The sequence below is a fragment of the Poecilia mexicana genome, unplaced genomic scaffold (assembly GCF_051168715.1).
Source record: "Poecilia mexicana isolate PSO_F unplaced genomic scaffold, ASM5116871v1 scaffold_23, whole genome shotgun sequence".
NCBI lineage: Eukaryota > Metazoa > Chordata > Actinopteri > Cyprinodontiformes > Poeciliidae > Poecilia > Poecilia mexicana.
Window position 1 is genome coordinate 10,040,007 of NW_028263392.1, and position 22,893 is coordinate 10,062,899.

General features: G+C 38.6%; 1 protein-coding gene across 1 annotated transcript in view; it reads right to left on the minus strand.

Moving 5' to 3' along the window:
* Positions 1-22,893, minus strand: part of plxna4 (plexin A4) — a 220,701-nt gene that overhangs the window by 157,261 nt on the left and 40,547 nt on the right. The window contains exon 3 of the mRNA XM_088003196.1: positions 20,767-20,949. Within this exon, the coding sequence (XP_087859322.1) occupies positions 20,767-20,949 (183 nt within the window). The remainder of the gene's footprint in view (positions 1-20,766; positions 20,950-22,893) is intronic.

Below are 22,893 nucleotides of genomic sequence, written 5' to 3' on the forward strand. Positions count from 1 at the left end.
GGAGGTGGTTGTTGTGTTTGTAATGGTCTGCATCCATCACGCTAATTGGAAATAAACAACGGCTCATTGTTTGGAGAGCATTAAATCAACCTCTAATCAACTCTCGGCACCGAATGGTAAAGCTCTGCCACTGAGGATACTTTCTGCAGAAATAACTGAAATAGCTTTAAATGAGGAAGTTTGTGTGCATGTGTAATAGCGGGAGGGAGAATAATCCATCGCATGAGCCTGATAACCTTTTGCATTCACAGAAAATGGGGCTCATTACACATCACACTAGGGAGTAATTGGACAGCGCTTCTTCACACAGATATTTAAATTCATATTAATATGATGATAACCTTTACATAGTTTACAAATGGCCTCTGAGGTAAGCACAAATGGCAAGAAAATCTTTGCAAATCGTATGTGTGCTTTTAAAACAGAAGAGACTTGCAAAAGAAAGAAAGAGACAAGTCAATAATCCTGACTAAGGAAAATATTTGCTAAAGAACAAGTTGCTATTGTTGGATATGATCTGGATATCATAGTTTATACATACAGATGTGTTCCAGTGCTTACATCTAGACCTGATGTCCAATACGGTCAGGACTCTCCAGTAGTAGAACCTGAGCAAAGCTCATGACCCACAAAATGCCCGTAAACCAGTAAACAGGAGTACGACGACAACACAAACGGATGTTTTATCTCTTCCAACAATTATTGCATAAATATGTTTCACTACTAGCCAAAAATGCCTGTTTTCAAAAAGTATGATAGCTTATTTTATCCCTTTTCGATAAAATAAGACTTGCTAAGCTCTGCTAACACGGTGACTAATTCAGAGAAAAGAAAATGTGACCCTCTTTAGCTGATGTGAAACACTGGTGTTGTTTGGTAGTACTATACCCATTAGAGAGACTGACAGCAAAAAAAAAAAAAAAATACTGGTTGCCACATGCTAGCAGTGCTAATAGCAAAAATACAACATAACGCTGTGAAACAGATGTTTGACAGCAACTTAGTTCTGCACAAAACAATACTGGTTAACGGAGGAATGGAGAAATGTTGTACCAAACAGTGATGCAACACTGTTTGGTACAATTCAATTACTCTTCTGTTTAGTTGTGAAGGTACAGGAAGCTAATCTAGTTAAAAGGGAGGGAGAAGATCCACTCAAATGATTGGTTTTGTTATAATTTTCTAGTAGTACTTAATCATGTATTTTAGACTTCCAAGCCTTGTAAGGCTACGTAGAAATCCAGGACTTTGGATGTTGTTTTTCCCTAGCAAATGTACTGCATTACATGAAGGTGTTAAACCCCAAACAATGAATTTAACCATGATTAGCACGCGCCTCATTTGTGGTGCTGAAACTATAAAGCACAAACAGCAAACCATTAAAGAACAACACAGGAGATAAAACAGCAAGGCATGGATCCAGGCAGCAAGGCCAGAATTGATGCTTACAAGCAGATGGCACATACAAAAGAGGACGGCAAAGATATATTCAGAGCAGTGATCTAATTTATTAATACAGTTGGACAGGAAAGCAGCCATAAAGGAAGACTAAAAGAAACAGTGGTTTTGTTTTAATAGGATCAATAGGCTGGGCACCAGAGCAGGGTCAACTGCCGTGTCCATGGCGACCCATCACTCACAGCCTGGATGACTCACATCAGGAGTCCTCTGTTTGTTAAACACCCTTTAAGCCGTCTTTTCTCGCCATGCCCTCCTTGTGAGCTTTTGCTAGCAGCTTGTGTTTCTTAATTCTTGTAATTTACTTTCATTTTACATTCGGTCTAATTTCCTCTCCTCTCTCAAACTGCAGTCCTTATGTCTCAGTGACTCATCTCCGGTCCTTACACATCCTTTTCTTTTGATTGCCATCCACCTCCATGGTGACAAAACACCTCTGCCTGAGTATTTTGTATGCTGAATGCTTTAAAAAGGCACACATGGCAGTGTGCTGTTTGGAAGGAGCAAATTCAGAAGCTTTGGTCGAGGTTATGTCACACAAAGCACAATTTACTCTTTTTTGGATCAAAGGTTAAGTCTCCTAGGAAACACATTGTTTGAACCAAAGTCTAATTATTTTTTTACCATTGCACAGTGATTGAAATCCCATGTCACCTAAATTAGAAGGTAGATAAAGTTAGCAACCCATGCCAAAGAAGTGTAACAACCAAAAGAGAGAACATGTGAGGACGAATCGCATAAAAAGGTCGCACAGAGTTGAACACCAAATAACCTGCAAAGAAATGGAAAATGAAGGATGCTGAAGAGGACCAAACAAAATGAATGAAAAATGAGGCTGGCTTAGACATAAAAAGGTGGATACGTGAATGGGGAATGAAGGAACATGAAAAGTTGGGTGATCTCTTTGATGGCACTTTGATGGCACTGAGGAAGAAAATAAAAGTGAGGCATCACTGGAGCCTTAAAAAAATTAAAAGAAGGTATTTTTGATCTGAGAACAGGTTTTAAATCTAGAATATTATGTCATAACTGCTAAAAAAAAAAAAGCAGGCAGAGGGAGGGAAGCAGAAGTCCCTTTCCCTTCATCTCCAATAATAGTCTTTCACTTGTGTATTGCACCGTCTATCCTAAAACTGCCAGATTCCCCTCCCAAAACAAAGCCCCAGAAATATCCTTGCCAGCACATGGCACATGTATTTACAGAGCCGCATGTCGGATTCCGTGTGTGTGTGTGTGTGTGTGTGTGTGCGCGTGCGCGCGCGTGTGTGTTCTAGCTTCCACAGCTGTAGGGAGTGAGGAGTTCAGCATAAATAATTGAACATGGTGGGAAGGGCGCAGCTTTCCAAAAAGCAAATGCCAACTGCAAAGCTCATTTAATTTTTTTTTTTTTTTTAAACTGCGAGCCAAGGTCTGAGGAAGAAAATCAAAGAGACTCAAAAAAAACAAAAAAACAGAGCAGCCAAAACAGCCAATTAAAAGAAGCGGCCACGGCAGCTGCAGTTCACTTTCTGCCATGCTCATTGCTGCAACAATGGTGTTGCGACAACCACAAGGTCAGAGGTCGGGGGTCAGGTCTGAGCGGTTAAGGTGAGGGTTGAGGTCAGGACCATTTCGAGGAGCTTAACAATAGACTGATACTGCATGACCTTGGCTAGATAAACACATGTTCATTATGACTGAGCTTAGCAGAAGGGAAACCAAACCCAATGAATGAGGATCATTTCATTAAAGAGGAATCGTTCATATCTGCTCTGCTATGGCCAGAAGATCTCAAGCTGGTGCTGGTAAATTAATACAGAGACAAAGAAGAGGAAATGCCTCGGTGCTTTTAGGAAACGATCCGTCTGCAAATTTTTGAGAGGAAAGCTTCCCTTGAATAGGAATTTAGTTAATAAAGTTGTCATTTAAGTTTATGTTTAACTAAAACGGTCCAGACGCTTATGGGCTCTCAAACTAAATTATAAAAGATTTCAAGTTGGTTGAAGGCATCATATTTATCAGTGGTAGCAAAAAGGGAAGCATTACTTAACAAATCTGATTTTTCTAAACATTATCCTGGCTCCTGCAAGGAATTTTTTAAAATCTCTAATTTCCTAATCGCCATGTTATTTTTTTTTTAAAGCAGCAACAACCGGGTACTGATATATGGCCAGATATTTCACTTCATCTTGCCTTTATTGGTGGTCAGCTTCAAACTCATTAGTCCGTCAGACAGATAAGAGGCTTGCAACTGGAAAGCCACAGCACCAGTGGGTTTTGTGGCTTATAAAAGCGATGTAATCAGGTTTTGGCAATAGAAATCTAAGGAGTTTAGGGAGAGAAAGGCACACTAATTTGTGGATTAGAATTGGACTGAGACTCATTTAGAACTAAATCTAACATCACAAAAGGGCTGTAATCTGAGCAGTGGCATGATATGACAGGATACAACAGAACCGAGACAGGCACAAGCAGCCATGACTTCATTCTGGGGAAAAATATATGAAGCCAACTATGAATCTTTTCTGTCTCACTCTGTTCACCGAATCATTTCATTTCTCGTTATCTGTGACTGAATGCAAAATTTGTAATATATTTGTTACTTTTCCCCTGCTTTGCCAAAAGGCCCGTCTTTCAACTCTCTTTTTCTTTACAGTAATCCTCTTTATGCGACCCTGCTTTTGCTCTTGCTGTCAGATCTCCGTATCCACTCTAGGCAAATTAAGCTTTTTAGATTACATCCCAGTTAAAAGTCCCATTGGTTCGACATCTGGATGTTGCAGTAAAAATAGCTTTTAAAAAAAGAAGGATGTGCGCATGTTTGCAAATGTCTAATCAGAGACGGCAGCCTCCTGCTAAATCCCTATTAAAGAACCTATTTACACTTGTTGCCAGATTGATCAAAGTTTAACCGTTGTGATCCACTGGCTTTTCATCTCAGCTGGTTTGAGGGGGATGTAGATGCTCGTTTCATGTGAGTTAGTCTGTGCAGAGGGAGGCTTTTAGTTGACACAGTGTGGGGCGGTTGGCACAAACTGGGGCAAGACGCCATGATACAAAGGCTGGCAACTGGGAGACATTTAGGATCTGTCCACACAGCATATATCTGGTTTGCTGGCCGAGTTTCACTACTATTGTGGTAAATGTCTAGATGCAACAGACAGAAGTGATGGTATGGAGAAGAAATTTAGAAGAACAAACCAGTACAGCAAAAAGACTGCGTATTTCAGCAGCTAAATTGCAGTCTTAACAATAAAATTAGTTAATTCTGGGCTTTATTTTGTCAGCTCTTCCAGAAGAACTTTATTTCATTTTAGATTTAGAAAAGCACATTTTAGGTTTACTTAGGATCTTATTTTTTTATACAGTTCATTATTTTTTATTATGATTAATTATAATATTAAGAACGTTTCATTCATTCATTCATTATCCATCCATGTGAAGCAGTACTGGGATTAGGGTACATATTGTGTTTATATAGCATCACCCTTTAAGAGCTCTGTATAGTCAGGTCCAACTGCTGAAATGAAATCAATTGTTTTTGTCAGTCGTATGACCAAAATTGCATAACTATATTCTCAGTCTCATGTGGTCTGGACCTTTTCGTGACCCTTTGGCGAACTTTTCGACCCCTTCTACATGTGAAACTATTGTGCGAATGGTTAGATTTTCATGGGCGTGTTTGTTTTGCAGAAAACTGGCCCGTCCAACTTGCAGAAGCCATTGCAGGATGGATATTTTTGAGCAGCAATTGTCCAGTGTTTTGGTCCAACAGAATGTGCCTCCTAATTTAATTTAATTGTTATATCATTCTCTTTTTAGTTATTCCTAACAAAAAAAAACAGGATGGTAAAAAAAAATGGTATGTATACTGGGATCTTTTATAGACATTTTCTCTCTTATTCTCTATGCTCATTTATCAGCTGGACAGAAGCTGTGACAACATGCACATACACACACATGGAAATAAAAACACACTCTTTCACGCACCCGTTTCCATTGTCTTTACAGGCATTCGTCTCCAGTAAAACCTCTGTGAAAACTTCCCTCACTTTGTTTGATTCCCCCATAACCAAACGCAAGCTCCAGCTTGTTCAAACGCATCCATAAAAATATCCATGACATAGGCTATAAGTCACTTTCACCACACGTGATTTATGCTTCACTGCTTTCAATGGATCTACTTCACACTTGTGCAGCAGCAGAAATCTTTAGCTTTAGGTCACACTCTCAGAGCTAATGTTTTGTAGGTTTGAATTTCTCAGACTTGAAGTTCAAATAGATCTTTCTGGGCAGCACATGTGATTAAAGTGATTACACTTACTAAGAAAAACTTTAATCGCAAAATACCATAACCATTACAGTTCTCATTATATTAAACGTGCAAGGCTCCGGGTCCTGTAATTGATTTAGAATATGAAAATGTGGTGGCAAAAAGGAAAATCTCTCGCACCGAGTCATTTTACCCCACAGCAGGAAAAAGAAAAACAAAATTACCCCATCTCTCCATCAGTGCCTATTCACTGTCCCATTGGCATGCAAATTTGCCACTCACTGCCATCAATCATTCCCTCTTCCAGTCCTAAAGAGAGCTCATTGGTGAAATTCTGTGCTGCACCGCTCGTTAGAAAAACTTGGTGTTACTTTTTAACGGATGGCCTTTCAAGCTTAAAGGTTCACCTGAGAAACAACTAAGTAAGAAGGATGAAGCAATAAACCGACTAGCATGGGTAGGCAGAGGGGGGAGTTCATACTTGTTTCTGCATGTGCGTGGAAAGGATTCAGTGCATAATGTGTCCAAATAAATGATTTCACTAAAATCAGCAGTCAGTGACTTAGATTTATTTATTTCCAACAAAATCCCCACACTTGCAAAATGGCTACCATTGCATATAACTTCGCAAATGCGCATGTTATAACCAAATGACTTGCAGGCACGTACCTTTTACAGTTCTCACTAAATCCCATAATAGTAGCACACAGTTGCCTAGCAACAGAGAATGACAATACCAGCGGTCCAAATTTGTTATTACTGCAGAGAAAAACTCCTGCAGAAAATCAGACATTTATGAACAAGGGGTCTGGGAAAGCATCAAGCTGCTGTGAAACAGATACTCTGTTTGCAGTTGTAATGTAGACAGATTATTTTTATTTATTTATTTATTTTTTATTTTTTTTTACTGCAGCAGCACTATGAATCCCCCTTTGATGAGTTGCTGTTCAGAGCTGGCTCACGTTTCTGTTGACAATACACACTCAGCTACAAGAGAAAATATGCAATCGAGATGAGGGCGAGACAAAAAAGCTGATTGCGGTTTGAGAGTACGAGGGGGAAATTTCACACAACTATCACACGTAGAACCCCTCAGTTAAATAACAAATTTATGATTAAAGCATGCAAATCCAACAAACTAACAAGTGAAAAACAATTCACACTACCAATTACATTAAAGCTTGTGTTTGTAAGGTGACAAAATGTGGTCAAGTTAAAAGGGTAAGCAAAATCTTTGGAAATACGGAGTAAATAAGTAGTCTTTGTTTGCTGATTATGCCATTCATCATTGCTCTCCACGTACATAGAGGGAATTAGAAAAGGCTACTTATAGGATGTAGTAAACATCCTGCCATAGAGGAGAATATAGAAGAATATAGTTTGGCACACTCCATTCTAAGGAGAAAAGGCCTTATTCTCTCAACTGATGAGTAATTTCACTCGTCATCCATAAATCAATTATGCATAATCCCCTGATAGAGAATTAGTGGCCATTTAGTATGAGAAAGTGTTTGCGTGTGGTAAGTGCATGCAGGCAAACACATCCCAGTGTTTATGTAGCAAGGAGTAAGTTATCATTTGCTTAACCAGGAAAAAAAAATATGGTGATGTTGACAATTTCCAGCTGAGGACTCTTGAAGTCTCCTTTTAAAAAAGTTCAAACTATAGAAACGTGATATAAAGTAGCAGAGGAATGTGAAAAGCAAAGCTTAAGTGGTATATTAATAGAAAGGTTATCAGTTTTGAAGGGACTTTAGAGGGCTATATCTTAGGTTTTTATTAGTCCTGGGTTGTTTTTGATCCCTTTAGTTCTCAATTAAAACATTTCATTTTATCAAATCTGATCTTGTTAATGCTGCAGAGAATCCAGATGCGTTAAAAATTCAGCTTTATGAAACTGTTCTACTTGTAAAACTCAGCAAATAAACATTTTCAAGGTTTTTATCAGCTTGAGAACCACTTAAGAACTGAAGAAGCATAAGTCATGTGAAACTGTAATCTTCCTCGTTTTTAGTCAGCAAAATAAAGAAATAGCCAATTATGTTGGATCCACTGTTGTGGATTCGACAGTAATAGTGGTCATGTGCAAAGAAGCACTTTGAGAATTAATTTTTTTTTTTCCCAATAAAAAAAATCAGTTATCAGATAGGAGTGAATGAAGCAGAAACCCTCCATTTTGCAAATCTACCACGTTCGTGTGAACAGGCCAACATGCTGCAGCAATCTCATCTCATCTTATTTTTTGAACCTAATATTATGCAGCGCCTTGTCTCATGACCTTAATGCTTCCTTACAACCCCTAGAAGTAAACCACATGACAAAAAGGAGCATCACTTGAAACAAGAAAACCACAACTGGAGAGCAGGAATCCTTTACTGCTCCCCCTAATTTGGTAGTTGCGTAAATAATTCACTACATTATCAATGGAAATTATTGTGAACCTAAATCAACAGCACCGTTTGTTTTTTTTGTTGTTGTTTTTTTGTTTTTTTTAACTGACAGAGTCCAATTAAGTTAGTGAAGCAACTGCAATCTAAACTAAAAACACGCCATTTCAAAATCTAACAGAAATCTTTACCAAGAATCAGCAATAACAGCCAATCAATGTGGGCAGATCCTGTGAGGCAAAACAACAGAAGTGACTCTTTTTCTAACCCTGGAATCTATTGCCACCTGCCTGCTGTCCTGCATCCATCTACATATAAGTAAGCACGGCTGACATTTCTATTCCAGAACGCGTCTCCCTTGGTGTGTCTTCATCAGCCAAGTCTGTTGCCCACGCCGTGTGAAAAAGGGTGCCTGCCAACACACAGTTACATCTGTAGTGTGCTAAGCTGACTGGGAATTACAGCCTAAACTGTAGGGCATTGTATCACAACATAAGGTACTTGTGAACATAAATAGAGCCAAAACAGCATTTTCCTTTAAAAGCACAATTTGTCCAATCAAACGAGGATGCCTTGCTGATTTTGCCGTTTAGTCTATATTAAAAAAAAAAAAAAAAAAAATTATTGTAAAGAACAACAAGAGGGTGCAAGCAAAGTTCAATCTCTCTCAATTGCACAAGTGAGGAGCAACTGAGAGAGACTGAAGCAATGATGGCGATGGCAGAAGGAGAGGAGGACAGTGGTTTCGTTAGCTTGCCAGTTGCAGGAGCAGGAAGCTGAGACTAAACGGCAATAATCGTCTAACGAGGAGAGATCTGGAGAGCCAAACCAGATGGAACAGCCACGTGTCTGCTTGGATCTCTCACGGCTTTGTTAGCCAAACAGAGACAAATTCACAAAAAAATAAATAAATAAATAAATAAAGATTAAATTATGGCTGAGTTTAAAAAAAAATGGAATAAAACGATTCAGTCTCAACATCTGTTTGTCTTAATTACGCATCTCCTTTTTTTGTTGCTTTATTACCTATTAAATACATGTGCATTTCCCCAGATTTCATTGCTTATACCCAAATGCTTTCTCTAATTGATATTCAACACAGTCAGTGACTAAGGGGTTTTTCCCCGTTCTCTGTAGCAGTAACTCAACTTTAATGAGAGGAGAGGAGGTTGATTAGATATAGCAAATTCTTGCTCTTCAGGGAAGAGCGTAGTAAATGAAATGGTGCTGTGGGTTTCAGTTAACAATATATAGACAGAGAATATGAGAATTGATGTTGGAGGTGTGTGCACATCAGTGTCCTTGAAGTCAAATTTCCCAGGGTGCTCTGGTGTCAGGAATCAGGGACATGGAACAAAAAAGGCTAAAAATATCCACGATGCTGGTTTTTTACGAGGATTTTTGGAGATACCGTTGACACAAGGACATAGTTACACACCACTGTACACCAACACACACAGCTCTAGGGTTTGGTGTTGCATAACTACACTGGTGGCTAATTTAAGACTGCGTTCAAAATATTTACTAATCACTACATTACACTCTCTTTTGCAACTCACAGTATAAATGTGTGTACTAATAATATATTTTACAATCACACAGTGATGCTCTTTAATGAAATTTGTGAAAATATTCACTGCAGACTAATTGAATATGTACATGATTGCTTACAAATACAATTGGTGGTGATTGGGTTGCTTTTTGAGAATCTCAGAAGACTTCTTTTTTTTTTACTTTTCATAAAGGCAAATACAAAGCTAAGTAACTGACAGAACACAAATAAGGCACAGCTAAAAACTATCAATGACCTTGCTTCAAGCAAAAATTACTGAAGAGAGAAATTTAGTGGAGAATACTTAAAGAACTAAATACTTAAGTAATGAACAACAGCTTCCCTACTTACAAAACTAGTAGCTTCAGAAAATGCTAATTGCCATCTCCAGAGAAAACTATCAGAAACAAATGGTAACAAGAGTGCATTTCTTTGTAATCAGATAATAAAAAGGATCATGTTCAGCAACATAAGTTGTAAATTAACAGTTTAATTTGCCGGCAGTGGTGTTCAAATTTGGCATGGACATGCCAGCGTATTTTTACTTCCAGAACATGTAAAACTTTAACTCTTGTGAAAAAACTCTCAGTGAAGATATGTTCGATATTACGTTGGAACGTACACAAGACGTGTTTTTACAAACCTGATTCATATATGTAATGGCTAACCATCTAATCAAGAATAAAAAGTAAAGCTGGAAATTAAAAGAATTTAAGAATCTGTCAAGGAAGAAAGGGTAACTAGCTGGTAAAGCCTTTCTAATGGGGAATCAATAACTTGCGCTAGAGGAACTTCTCCAGTGTACAGGTATATGTGCGATAGTAAGAACTGACTGGGATTAGTAAGAATTACACAAGGAAATTAGTTGCTAATGTCAAAAAAATAACTTTTTTTTTTAAATAATCAGTTGAGTAACTGTGATTTCTATGATTTTGTTCATATTCCTTTAAAAATGTCTGTTTTTGACAGTGGACTGGCAATTACAATTCTGTTCATGCAGCAAAGGGGGGAAAAAAACACCCATAAGCCTTTGGGAGGGATGGTGTAGCTGAGATAAAAATCCACTTATTAAGGTCTGTGCTGAGGATAGAAAAAGAAAGGGCCAAGTAAGAGAAAAAAAGGTAAAACTGAGAATAGGTGTGCGAGATTACATATGTTAATTTCTTTTTCAGTTTATGTGCTTCTGCCATCTTTATCTCTCTCACCACTCCTTTCAGTGTCTGTTCCTCCTTGCATCTCATTTATTGACTCTCAATCTTTTCTGGCACTTTCAGCTACTCCTCGCCCTGAATGCATAAAGTCGCTTTGGTGCCTGAGGTGCACTTCTGCGCCTCGATGTCAAAAGAAGGCAGACCCAGGGACCCTTTCAAAGATGTTTACACAGGCATCTGCTTAATAGTGCAGCGATCTAAAATTGCAACTCATCAACTCTGCTGCAGTGGCATTAGAGAGTTTGCATGTGAATGTGTGTCTTTGAGACAAGTGGAAGGAGAAGCTGAGAAACACAAGCACGTGCAAATAAATCCAAATAAACAAGCAGGTGCTGTGAGAAGAAGCTAATGTTTACAAGTGACTTAATACATGTGGCGTCTAATACAACTCTCATAGAAGACACTTGCGAGTATGCAAATTCATAGGAACCTCTAATTTGCACGCACATGTTCTACAGTCTTTATGGGGTGTGGTGAACAGAAAAAGAGCAATAAATACAAAACAAGTCCCCTTGGAAAAACTTGCATCTGCAGTCTCAGAAGTCTCTGTTGCAGCTATGCTAAGCTATGAAGTGTAGCTTTGCCCAGCCCGAGTGCTCGCTGGCATTTACTGCAGGGAGTGGAAAGAATGACCCAGTTGTGAGAAACACTATCCAATAAAGAGAGAGAAAGACATGGCGAGAAGGAGGACAGGTACCGGAATATGAAAAGGTGGATGGGGACTCTGGATGTCCCAAGTGCCCAACAGTGTGCAGTGATTGGTTGCAGGCATGCAGGGAAGGAAGTGTGGAGAGAAAGGGAAGGGGGGGGGGGAGAGGGGAGCTGCAGAGGGCTCACCTGCAGTGGTGCATCTTTTACGGCTGCAGAAACGGAGCCATAAATCACTTAGTGAAGAACCAAGGACATAAAGAAACATTTGAAGCAAGACAAAGGTATGGGGGGGGGAGGCGTCTTATCATCAATAAAACCAAGTAAATTAGGTGGCACTGTGGAAATATGCATACTGCATAATGAACTATTGGAAAGGAATTACTGAATTGGCCACACAAATGATTTTTAGAGAAGTGATTATAAATCAAGATATTTAAAATGCGATGAAAACAGAAAATGAAAGCAATCTATCAATACCGACACTGCTTTTCAGCTAATAAACCAGAGAAATAAATAACAGGAGTTGCCTAATGTAATTTTTTTTTATTATCTATTCTTTGAACAGTTTAAATGCTCATCTTGTGTATTGCTATACAAATTTGTCTTTTGCACCAGCATTGATGGAAAATTACAGTCTGTGCTGGCAGGATAACAGCCATCCATCTGAGCTACACATTAATATATTGTGCGATTACGTGCTGGACAACACATTGATTTCTTTCTAGCAGGTCTACAAATTAACTACCACCATGCAATGATGTGGCACTAAAGCAAATACCAATGCATAAAACTGAACAATTAATGATTCTTTTTAATTTTGATGTGACGCAGTTACGTACACTTGTAATTTGCCCAATAACGACAATCAACATAAACCCTTACGGAAATGTGGTAATTGTGCAAAACCTTATTTCCTTACAGTTGAGCTCAGAAAAATAAAATCATCCCAACATACAAAGTTTCGGTCCAGGGAAATTAAAGAAACTGAAAGACAACTTGGATAAAATAAAATAAAAAAGCTGACTCAGGAATGATGCCCGGTCTTAGAAACGGCTATTTTTTGTGGCTCCAGAAACTATTGCAATGTTTTTTTTTAATGGCTTTAGATGAGGATGATTTTCAATGGTGTATTTAGAATAGTGGACAAACTGCAGAGGATGCTGCTTCTCTCCCCAGAGAGAATAATCTAAAATAAGACAATACTTGATCGATATCCTTCACATAAAAAAAAGAAACGGTTTCATTGTGTATTTTTGATTCATATAAAATGATTTTGTTCTCCTATTATCTTGATATTGTTAACAAAACAGGAAGTTTGTTGATTTGTGAAGATTGTCAGACCATCAAAAATGCTTGGAATGCAATGTTCGTCAGAATGTTGACTAACTCTACCCGCGAACACATAATTGAATACAAATTTCTTAAATAAAGATTATGAAAGAAGATGTTTTCCTAAAGTTAACCAAAGACTGATACTGTATGCTTTTCTTTGAGAAATTTCTGTGAGAGCCACCGAAGAAAGAAAATATGGGAATGTTTTCTTTAGGTTCAAGTCTTTCTTGTTCAACTTGCAGTTTGCCCAATAATTGTCTACAACAAGAAGCAAGATGTGAGCATCTAATTCGATGAGCTGCTGCTTTTCAAAGACAATCTAGACAAACTATGTACTGAATTGGGATCTGCAATGCCTGTGCTTAACCAACGCGTAGCAAGGCATAATATTATGTGGCATCTCTTTGATTTGTTTATGTCCCCAGACCTTGACTCATGTTTCTCAGCAGCTAACCTCATCTTAACCCTGAGCAAGCAGCAACACACACGAGTCAGCTGAAGTTCAAACTGCCAGGGCGCACAAGGATCAGACCAAGGTTTGCCGTTTTGACACACTTCTCGGCTGACTCGAGCCTTTTAAATCCACATACACATTGTAGTGAATAGCCACTTGAATCACTCACAGCTCAATATACTGCCTCATACCGGTTCGCCTCTCAGTAGGAGCAGGCCCGTGTGAATGAAATGAACATAAAAATCCATTTCACCACTTTCACCTTTTCACTTTACCCTTTTTGACTTTCTTCTCCCTGCAGCTTACTTACCTTATTTTTGCTTGGTAATTTTGCCCTCTGCGCCCTCTCCTCCTTTCAGTGCTTCGCTTTCCTCTCTATGGCTTTTCACCTGCTCCTGTACTACTCCCCGTTTCAAAAATAAGAAATCTTGGTGTGAGCTATGAAACTGTTGGATTCTGAAAACCATGTGCAAAAATAATAACTCGGTTAGAGATACTAGAATGCCATCTGCATGCACACCTACTGACCAGTAAAGTTTGACCAACAACCAAGAAAGCTGGAGAGCAATCCAACAATATCAGGGAACATTTTGGCCCTTGTACAGCTCTGACTATTCGTGCTATGAAATCTTATCTCAAATCAGAAAACAGATCACACTGGACTACTGCTAGATGGGAATTTAAATCGCACAATTACAATTTAACTATTCTACGGTATTTGTACTGTTCTTGTTTCACTTTTATTTTTATTGTCTGTGGAAATGTTTATATTTTTATATCTTTTTGTTTTTATTTAGGGTTTTTTTATTATTGCATGCTATTTTATGTTGAACTGCCAATGTGACAAAGGAAACTTTTCTTATTTTCTTACATTTTAGTCTACACCCTGTTTGTATTTGGGCCAAGTGTCTTATGCCAGTAATACTGATTATGACTTCTTATTTAAACAGATTAACTATGAGTGATCTCCTTCAGGTCATAGCCACTTTTTTTCTTTAACTACATGGAGGAAATTACAAATAATTACTTTAAATAATCAGGAAATTAAGCAAGTATAAAATTTTCTTTGGCACGGCTTCTTTTGGTAGTTTATAAATATGAAATTACAAAATCTATATCAGCCCAAAATGGTTAAGGAACAAAATGTAGTCACCTTGGCATACATACATTTTTTCAGTGACCTATTCTCTCCCTGTTGGTCCCATTTTACCCTAATCCAAATAATTAAGGAATATTTACATCCTTGCCAAGCAATTAACTACAGAAAAAAAAAAACAATGCAAAATCCAAAGCCACTGCTTCTTCACTCAATACAAAAGGTTTATGGAGGTTTATGTCCTACATTTTTCAACACAGTATTGACTTATATGTACACAAACATGTATAAACACAAACTACCATCCAATTCCCCCAATTTAGACACGAAACTGGAACTTGGCAGAGTGCCTAAGCCAACCTTGTACACTAAGGACTTATCAGGGGATGATGGAGAAACAGTTGGTTTGTAGTAATGCTGCAATATAAAACCTTAGAATAGGGATGTAAATTGAAGGAGGTTGCCAGAGGCTTCCATAGACTTATTTGTCCTGACATTTCTCTACAACAAGCACCACAGTCTAGCCAGAGTAACATGCATCTGGTTACTGCAGTGAAAGAACAATGTTGCCACCTGTCTGAGAGGAAACCAGTTTTTAGATAGTGGTGTTCTCATAGATCATTGTATCGGCATCAAATATGCACTCTTTATGCAAAATTGACACTTAAAACCAAACTTGTCAAAATACACTCACACATGTGCCTGTGTGCCTTTCCCTATACATTATATACTCTGTGCTTGTGGAGCAGCCTCTGCTGCCATGGCAACTCAAGCTGCACTATCTGGTGTGGGAGCAGCAAAACACACAAAGTGCCAAGGCAACTAGCAAGACTGCTGAGGAATACTTAACAGTAGGAGAACATTGACATTCTGGGAATACTGGCTGAATAATGCAGTGGTTTAGGCCACTTGCAAGGATTGAATGGACAGATGGGTGGGGTTGTAATGGCTACTGGCAGTGGTGATAATAGTATGCACACGTGCGTGTGCCTCACTTGAGCCGCATTGTGTTTACAGCAGTACAAGAACGGGTGGCAGTATAGATCATAAAGTGGTGTCCACACGAAGCCTGGCAGCACTAAAACATATTTCATCATTAGCTTTAAACAGTTAATCCTCTGCTCCACTGACCACAGCTCAGCTCAGCCCATTTCAATAATCTGTGTCTGCAGCTAACCAGCACGTCATGCATGCACACAAACACATGCGGCCAAATCAAGGACACAATCAGTGCACAAAACGAGACCGGTCCAACGCTGTGAATATTTCAAGACTCATGCATGTTTCTATAAATAAATAGAAAGAAGGCCATATGAAAACGACCTGTTCATTCAACAGATAGGGGGGATCTGACAGACCGATAGCGAAGGATAAGGTGATTGCTGTAGTTGGAGAGAGAAGTAATAATGCAGTCAAGTCAGGGTAGCCAGTACAGAGCACGAAACAGAAATTGACAGAGGTTGAGGCATGAGTGAGAGTTTGACCTTTCCCTTCTCGACAGCAAACATTCACAATTCAGTGTTTGAATTGACCCATTTCTCGCCTCTGCCACCTTTCACGATAAAATGACAGAGCTCAATGAGTCCTTACAAAGCCAATCTTCCTTAAAGTAAAATATACGGTAGCTTCATAAAAACATTTGTTATTCTTACGTTTGTTCGCATCTTTTCTAATACTCTTGCTTCATCATGGTCCAAATTCTTGTAGCTTATTTTATATTCATCTTTGTTCATTTTGGTAATTTTTTCCTCTTCAATTGGGAAAATAACTATTATGACCGAATTTCCAGTCCAAATACTTTTGAGTATACATAATTATGGAGCTCAACAAAGAAACTGACTGTTGACAGAAATGAGATTTTTTTTGCCCAGATAATTATAACAATACAACAATTACTGCAATTGAGGCTGCAAGAAAACAAGGGAGAAAAAAAACTGCACGTTACAGAAAAACTGCTTGGCTTTAATCTTTTGAGCTTTCAACCTCTGTCTGCTATGTGGGCTTTGGAAATACTGGCAGCCTTTTTGAAATTTCAGAGTTCAAGTAAGGATCTATATTCTCAAGGAAACGCACATACAATGTGGTTTCAGTAATGCTACCCACACTAATGGCACTAATGGCCAATATCAGAGGCCAGAAGGCAGTTCAAAATGTGAACTCTAATAATTTTGTGTTCGCTTTAAAAACTCTGCAAAGCTCCACTTTACAGCATCTGCTCTGTCACATGTGGTCATCAAGTCCCTGCGGCCCTTAATAAAAAAATAATGATTGGTCGCAGCAGCAAGGCTATAACAGCTTATTTTGAAAGCTCTTCTTATGCCCTCTTATATAACAGTTGTAAAAAGAAACAGTTGGCAAAAGTCATATGCACAAACAGCAGCTTAAAACTTGGAAATACCTAAGATAAAGGCACAATAACCTGTTCCAGCTTCAGCTGCCTTGCATGTTCCAGCTTGCTAAATTTTGGGCGGCTGTCGATGTCAAGTTCAAGGTTAGCTGCTCATTGTATTGAGCGCCAATGCTCCCCCATTGGGATTGACAGAGGGAAGATGCATTAGCACCTCAGCAGGTAGTTCTCAATCTCATCTTTTTGCTCTCTTTTCGCTCCACTTTTTCCCTCCACACCTTCCTCTTGTCCCCGAGTCTACCTCTCAAGCCTTGACCCCATGCCGATAACTGGCCGGCTTCTGTCCAGTAGTGTGTGCATTAGCTTCTGCACGGGCGTAATGGGTCACTGATGCATCCATCTGTGCACATTTAAAAAAAAATGACTAGTAATCTTTGACTATAACACATTTGTCTCAACATCAACAATTATCTGTCACACCAATGTGTTATACGATCAGATAGCCATAAACAAAATCGAAGTCAATAGGGGGCTAAGTCTTTCTCCTTGACTTGCTGTTGTGCATTGACCTGCAGTAAATAGGTTTAAACCTAACCCTGCCTCAGTCTTTTATCTCCATCACTTCTTCGCCTCCTCACATGTTTATCACAGACCAACGAGCACACAAACTGACCGACAGACAGACTGACAGAAGCCATATGGTCTATTCACTTCCAGAAGCAGGAGGTAGCCATCAAAGAGATCTCACACGGCAGCTCCGCTCAGCCATGGACAAGTAGACAGAAGAAGGCAGAGCGATGAATCGAACAGGAAGAGCAAAAATTAAGAGAATGTTGAAGAAAGAGGGTAGAGACGCATAAAACGATAAAAAAAAAAAAAAAAAAGAAAAAGGTCCACAGCATCACAGATCCAGCACCATAAGTAATATTGGGCATGTTAAGAGTTTTGAGAGAAATTTAGTTTGATAGCTTGATCAATTTTCCTTTATAATGTAACATTTTAAACCCAAGCAATGTGACAGCGGTGCATTACAAATTCAAAATGTCTAAAAACTACGATAACTTAAAAAAATATATATATATCAATCAAAAATGGTTCCGCCCTTGGTACAGAGCAAATAACCATATTTAAAGTCCAACATTATGCCACTGCATTAAAATATGAACTTATTTTATGGCTGGCTGATGAAACATATTTTCTAGGAAAGCTAATAAATGTCTGACAAGGAGGTTATTCAAGACCTGGTCGAAGATAGCAGCTTAAGCAAAATTTTATGTATTAAACAACATTGATGTTTATGGGGAAATCACGTTTAGTTCTTATGGGATGGGTTGGTTTTTGTGTAAAAGATTTTTTTCCACTGTGTTGTGATAAAATTTATAAAAAAGAACCTAGGTGGTATTCATGTAATTGGAATGACTAAAGAAAAACTATTTGCATTAGGGAAAAAAAGCAATTGTGGGACTTCTTCTTAAGCTTAAACAAGATTAATATATTTAATGTACAAGTAAATCTGCGAACAATCTCCATTTGAGATTGAGGATGAATTTATGGTCAGGACTAACTATGACTTGTGCTAATATGGATGGGTGAAAGGCTCGAGAATCCATTATGCAATTAGTACAGACATACTGGAGCTATTTCTATTTCCACTTCCACAGGACTCACATTGCACTTGAGAAATTTTACACTAACCCCCATTACGTTGCGCAATTTTACAAGCAAACTGAATTTAATTTACTCTACTTCCTGCTCAGTTTAGTTCATGATGTCATAAATGTGAGAGTATAAACAGGAACATTTAACGCGACCAAGAAGGACTCAGTTAAATTATGCCCACTCTTTTCCTGTAATTCTCAGATTCATTCAAGGTGATGTGTTTGTCACAACGCCACATAAAAAGCAGGAAAGCAGATTGAAAGATGAGCAGTGAGAGAGCTGGTCAGGGAAGGAGAAAAGGATAGGGACTAAAGGATGGAAAAAAATAAGGTGGAGGGCAGAGTATAAATCAACATCCATTAGTCCAGAGGTTATAAAGTCACTGATGAAGGAGGTGGACTTCAGCTCAGACTTTTTATTGTCTTGTTGTTGTTTTTTATTGCCTGTGATGTCATCTAATGGTATACAGTTAATGACAGGGGAGGGGAAGTGTGTACAAGGGAGGGAAGGATGGAATTGTAATGGTGCTGTGTGTGCACGCCTATGTTGACACATGATATTGATTGCCTTTGTGGAAGTGTCTGAAAGGGGTCTTTGTCTGAATATACCATATGTATATAACTGGATTGTTCTGTTTGGTTTCCAGGAAATGTTTTTAAAACGTCCCGTTGAAAGATTACTGCAAAGTACAATTTTTATTTCATTTTTAAAATGTCTATTTAAAGACAGGCTACCGAGAAAATCAAGTGTTATATAAATATATAAATCTCTGCAAAATCTCTTCTCTCGGTCTCAGCTCACCGGTCATGCCAATCTCTTATTTGATTTAGTTTGACAGAGTCTCTGCAATCTCTGGGTGCATATATCTGTGAGACAGCAATGTAAAGGTGCATAGGGTGCCAGGTTATATAATCCTTTGCACCAGTGCACCATCCCTTTAGCTGTGAAAAGGTCTGCCACACACAAAAGGGCACAAGGGCATGAAGGCAGTCTAAGGTGGAAGCAACAACACTCCAAAACCCAGCTTATCCTCCACTTCTTAACTCTGAGGGGAGAAATCCTGTTTAGCCAAGAGCTCTGAATTCGCACAGAGTGTGACATGAGACTTAAGGAGAGACAGTTACAGTTGAAGGTATTAGAAAATGCCCTTGGAAACATTACTAACTTCAATCTTTTTTCCTTTTTTTTTCTTTTACCAGTGCCACACTGAACATTTTGGCTTCCTGTGGTGCCTTGTATGTGTGTGTTTATAACCTCAACAGTTTATTGCATTACAACCACCATTTTTTATGTATTCAATTGCAATTCTCTGTGTGAGTTGTGAATAATTGTCAAGTACAAGAAAAACTTTCTAAATTTTGAAAAAGTAAATCTGAACCATAGACATGGATTTACCTCAACTCCTCTTTACATTATTTCTCACCAACTTTCCCATAGCATTACACTGCCACAATATGTTTCATCTTGATTTTCTATATATATAATTTTTTTTGGGTGGGGGACTAAAAATGCTTTCCAAGAAATCTGAGGCCTTCACAGGACAGTTTTATTTTGAGATGATTTTTTTCTAACTCAATTCATTGGGTGACTTCTAAATGCAGTTGGATGTATGTCGTATTATTTAGATGTATTGGGAACAAGGCGCCTGAATGATTATCTATGTTACATTTTTTAAATTGCCACAGTGAAAAGGTGTGATTTACATGACTCCTTGGGGCTCCATTGTATGCTATTATCAGGTACATAAATTACTTAATAAATTATGCATTTAATCTCATTCTGACTTCTTAATTTCCCTCGCAAGAGATAATAAACTTTGTCTAATCAATTCTGTAACATGCCGATTTGTGCTGTCTAGCAAGTTCTGCAACATGCTGATGTGCACAACAATTTGCCCCCAGGGTTCTGGATTTTATACAAGTCCAAAGTAAAGGAAAACTGTAGCGGATCCTCCGGATTCCGGGTGTGAACGCGTGTATGCGTGATATACGGTGCCGGGGATGAGCAGGTCTGAAAGATATCAGATGCGCTTGGCAGTAGAAATAAAACCCCCTTAGGGGCCTTCGTGATTCCCTTACCTCAAAACACACACACATATACACAATTTCTTCTTCAGTAAAGGACACGCACTACCATTCACTCTCCCCCTCTTTCACTCAAGCACACGCACCTTCATGCTGCAAATACAGCCGATTCAGCTGATTTGCCTGAAAGTCAATCTGCCTTTCTACTACTATCCATTCTCCAATCCAGTATTCCCAATTCCCAGCTCTTACTACACATTCTAACAGAGAGAAACCAAATCTCGGCTCCCATTGATTAAACTATCTATAATGCAGTTTACTCAACCCAAAGTCTGCTCTTTACCTTCTTGACTCGTCCACTTTTTGTGCCCACGAAGACCAGTGAGTGGTTCTTGTAGACGTAGGCAATCACAGAGGTCATTTTGTCAATGGCGTCCGTAAAGAGAGGCTTGCCGTGCACCATTTCAGACACACCCAGAGGCGCATTCATGTCGAGCCCACAAAAGTCATCGTCAATGGTTAATAGCTGCAACAGAGCAGAGAGAAATCACAAGTAAGAAAAACGAGAGTGGAAATGCTTCAAAATGCTTCGCGGTACAGTTTTAAGGCACTTTTTCCCCAACGTAAACTTGCAACGGACATTAAAAAAAACATGTTAATCGCTATTAGTGTGAGTGGAATATGTGTTTCAAAAACAATTTTAGTTCGATTAAGTTAATTTACATAGTGTAAATTTACATGTCATTTCAAGATACTTTACAAAAAAAGTTATTTAAATGCAATCATACACACATTGTGTCAACACAAGCATTTTTTTGGCATTCAGAAATAGCCTGAATTCTGAAGAAATATGACTTATATCAGGTATTCATCAGTTTGTTATGTTGGAGGCAGCAAAAAATGAAAACAGGTTAGAGAATGGAAGAAGACTGCAGTCAGGCTCTGGTTCTTCAACTGCGCCGGAGGCTCCTCTGTCAGGCTCTATTCCCCACCGTCCATCCAATACAACAGGAACTGCTGAAATGCTGGTGCAGCAAGACACCAAAGAAATTCAAAGTGAAATAAAAACAAACAAAAAAAAAATCTGTGCCTTTCCTGCACTCCGGCAAATCACTGCAAAACATTTGAGTTCACCACCTGGGCACAATAACAGTGGTCTGACTGACCGAATGGGAAACAAACTAAAGTTAGAAAAGTACCCTCTAGATTAACATGCTGCTACTGCTAATGGATTCTAAATGGGTCAGCAAACTATAATTTATCTATCGTGAAATAAGCAAATCCAAGGGTCTATTTTTTTTGTTTTCTTTCGTTAAATAAAGCAAAAATTTGTGTTGTGCAAAAGAGAAACTTGTCATAAGAACAAAAGAAACTTGCAAGGTAGCAAATACTTTTTCATATCACTTTGTTCAGGCTAAAACCAGTAAACCTGATACAAAATAGAATAACACTAAAATAATGCTTTATAGTAAAAGGGATATCCCAGGTAGACCAAAACAAGGTGCAGGAATGAAAATGATTTAGATACAAAATTGTTTTAAATCTAAAACTGCCTTAAAGGTTGTGAAAAAATCTGAGGGAATGCCTTTAAAGGGAGACAGGTCTTGTTTGTTTCATTTTCCATTTTTTCTTCCTCGAAGTGCACTCTGGGGGCTTCCGATAAATCGCGCAAGGCCATGGTCTCTGCTCAACCTATCACCGAGGGCCATCATCATCGTCAGAGCCCTTAGAACAAGATATACGGGAAATATGGGGTCTGCTTTCATTAGACAAATGGAACATTGCTGGTTAAGGGCACAAGCTGGAGGCTACAATGTAGGGTCATATGGAGTGGGATGAATGATTGATATAGACAACCTAAATGTGGGTCAGAAGCATGTCACGCAGTTGAAGGTCTGAGATAAAGGTAGAAAAAAAATAAAAAGAAGATGGACATAGACCAACACTGACTGAGAATAAACAGAAGACAAATTTCTATGCAGGGCAACTTTTCCACAAGTTCCCAAATCTTTAAGTTCCCAAAATTTAACCAGAGATCTTTTAAGAAGAAGTTGTTGTCAGGAATGAACATTTTGTCCTCCAAGTCCTGCCGTAGACCTATATTTGAGTAATGGTTTGCTGATGAGAACCAAGATGAGTCCTTATAATAGGTTTTAGCAGCAACCAGTGCCAATGCTCTGATCTATTCAGTCTTATTCCTCGTTTAGGTGACAGACCATAAACATCCTTTGTTTTTTTGGTCCTCATCAGTTATAGCTGAGGACATGACAGATTACAGCTCATCACTCCTGGGTTTAAAGGTTAACAGGATCTAACAGAAACAAACTGAGTAGTTGGCAGTATTTGGGCCTTCGATGATTGAATGCTTCCTCCAGAGATAACAAGGTTCCCCTCATTTATTCAAAGATTAATTAATTTTTCAGAAAAAGCAAGTACTTCAAATCATTAGGAAATTAATTATCTGAACTCA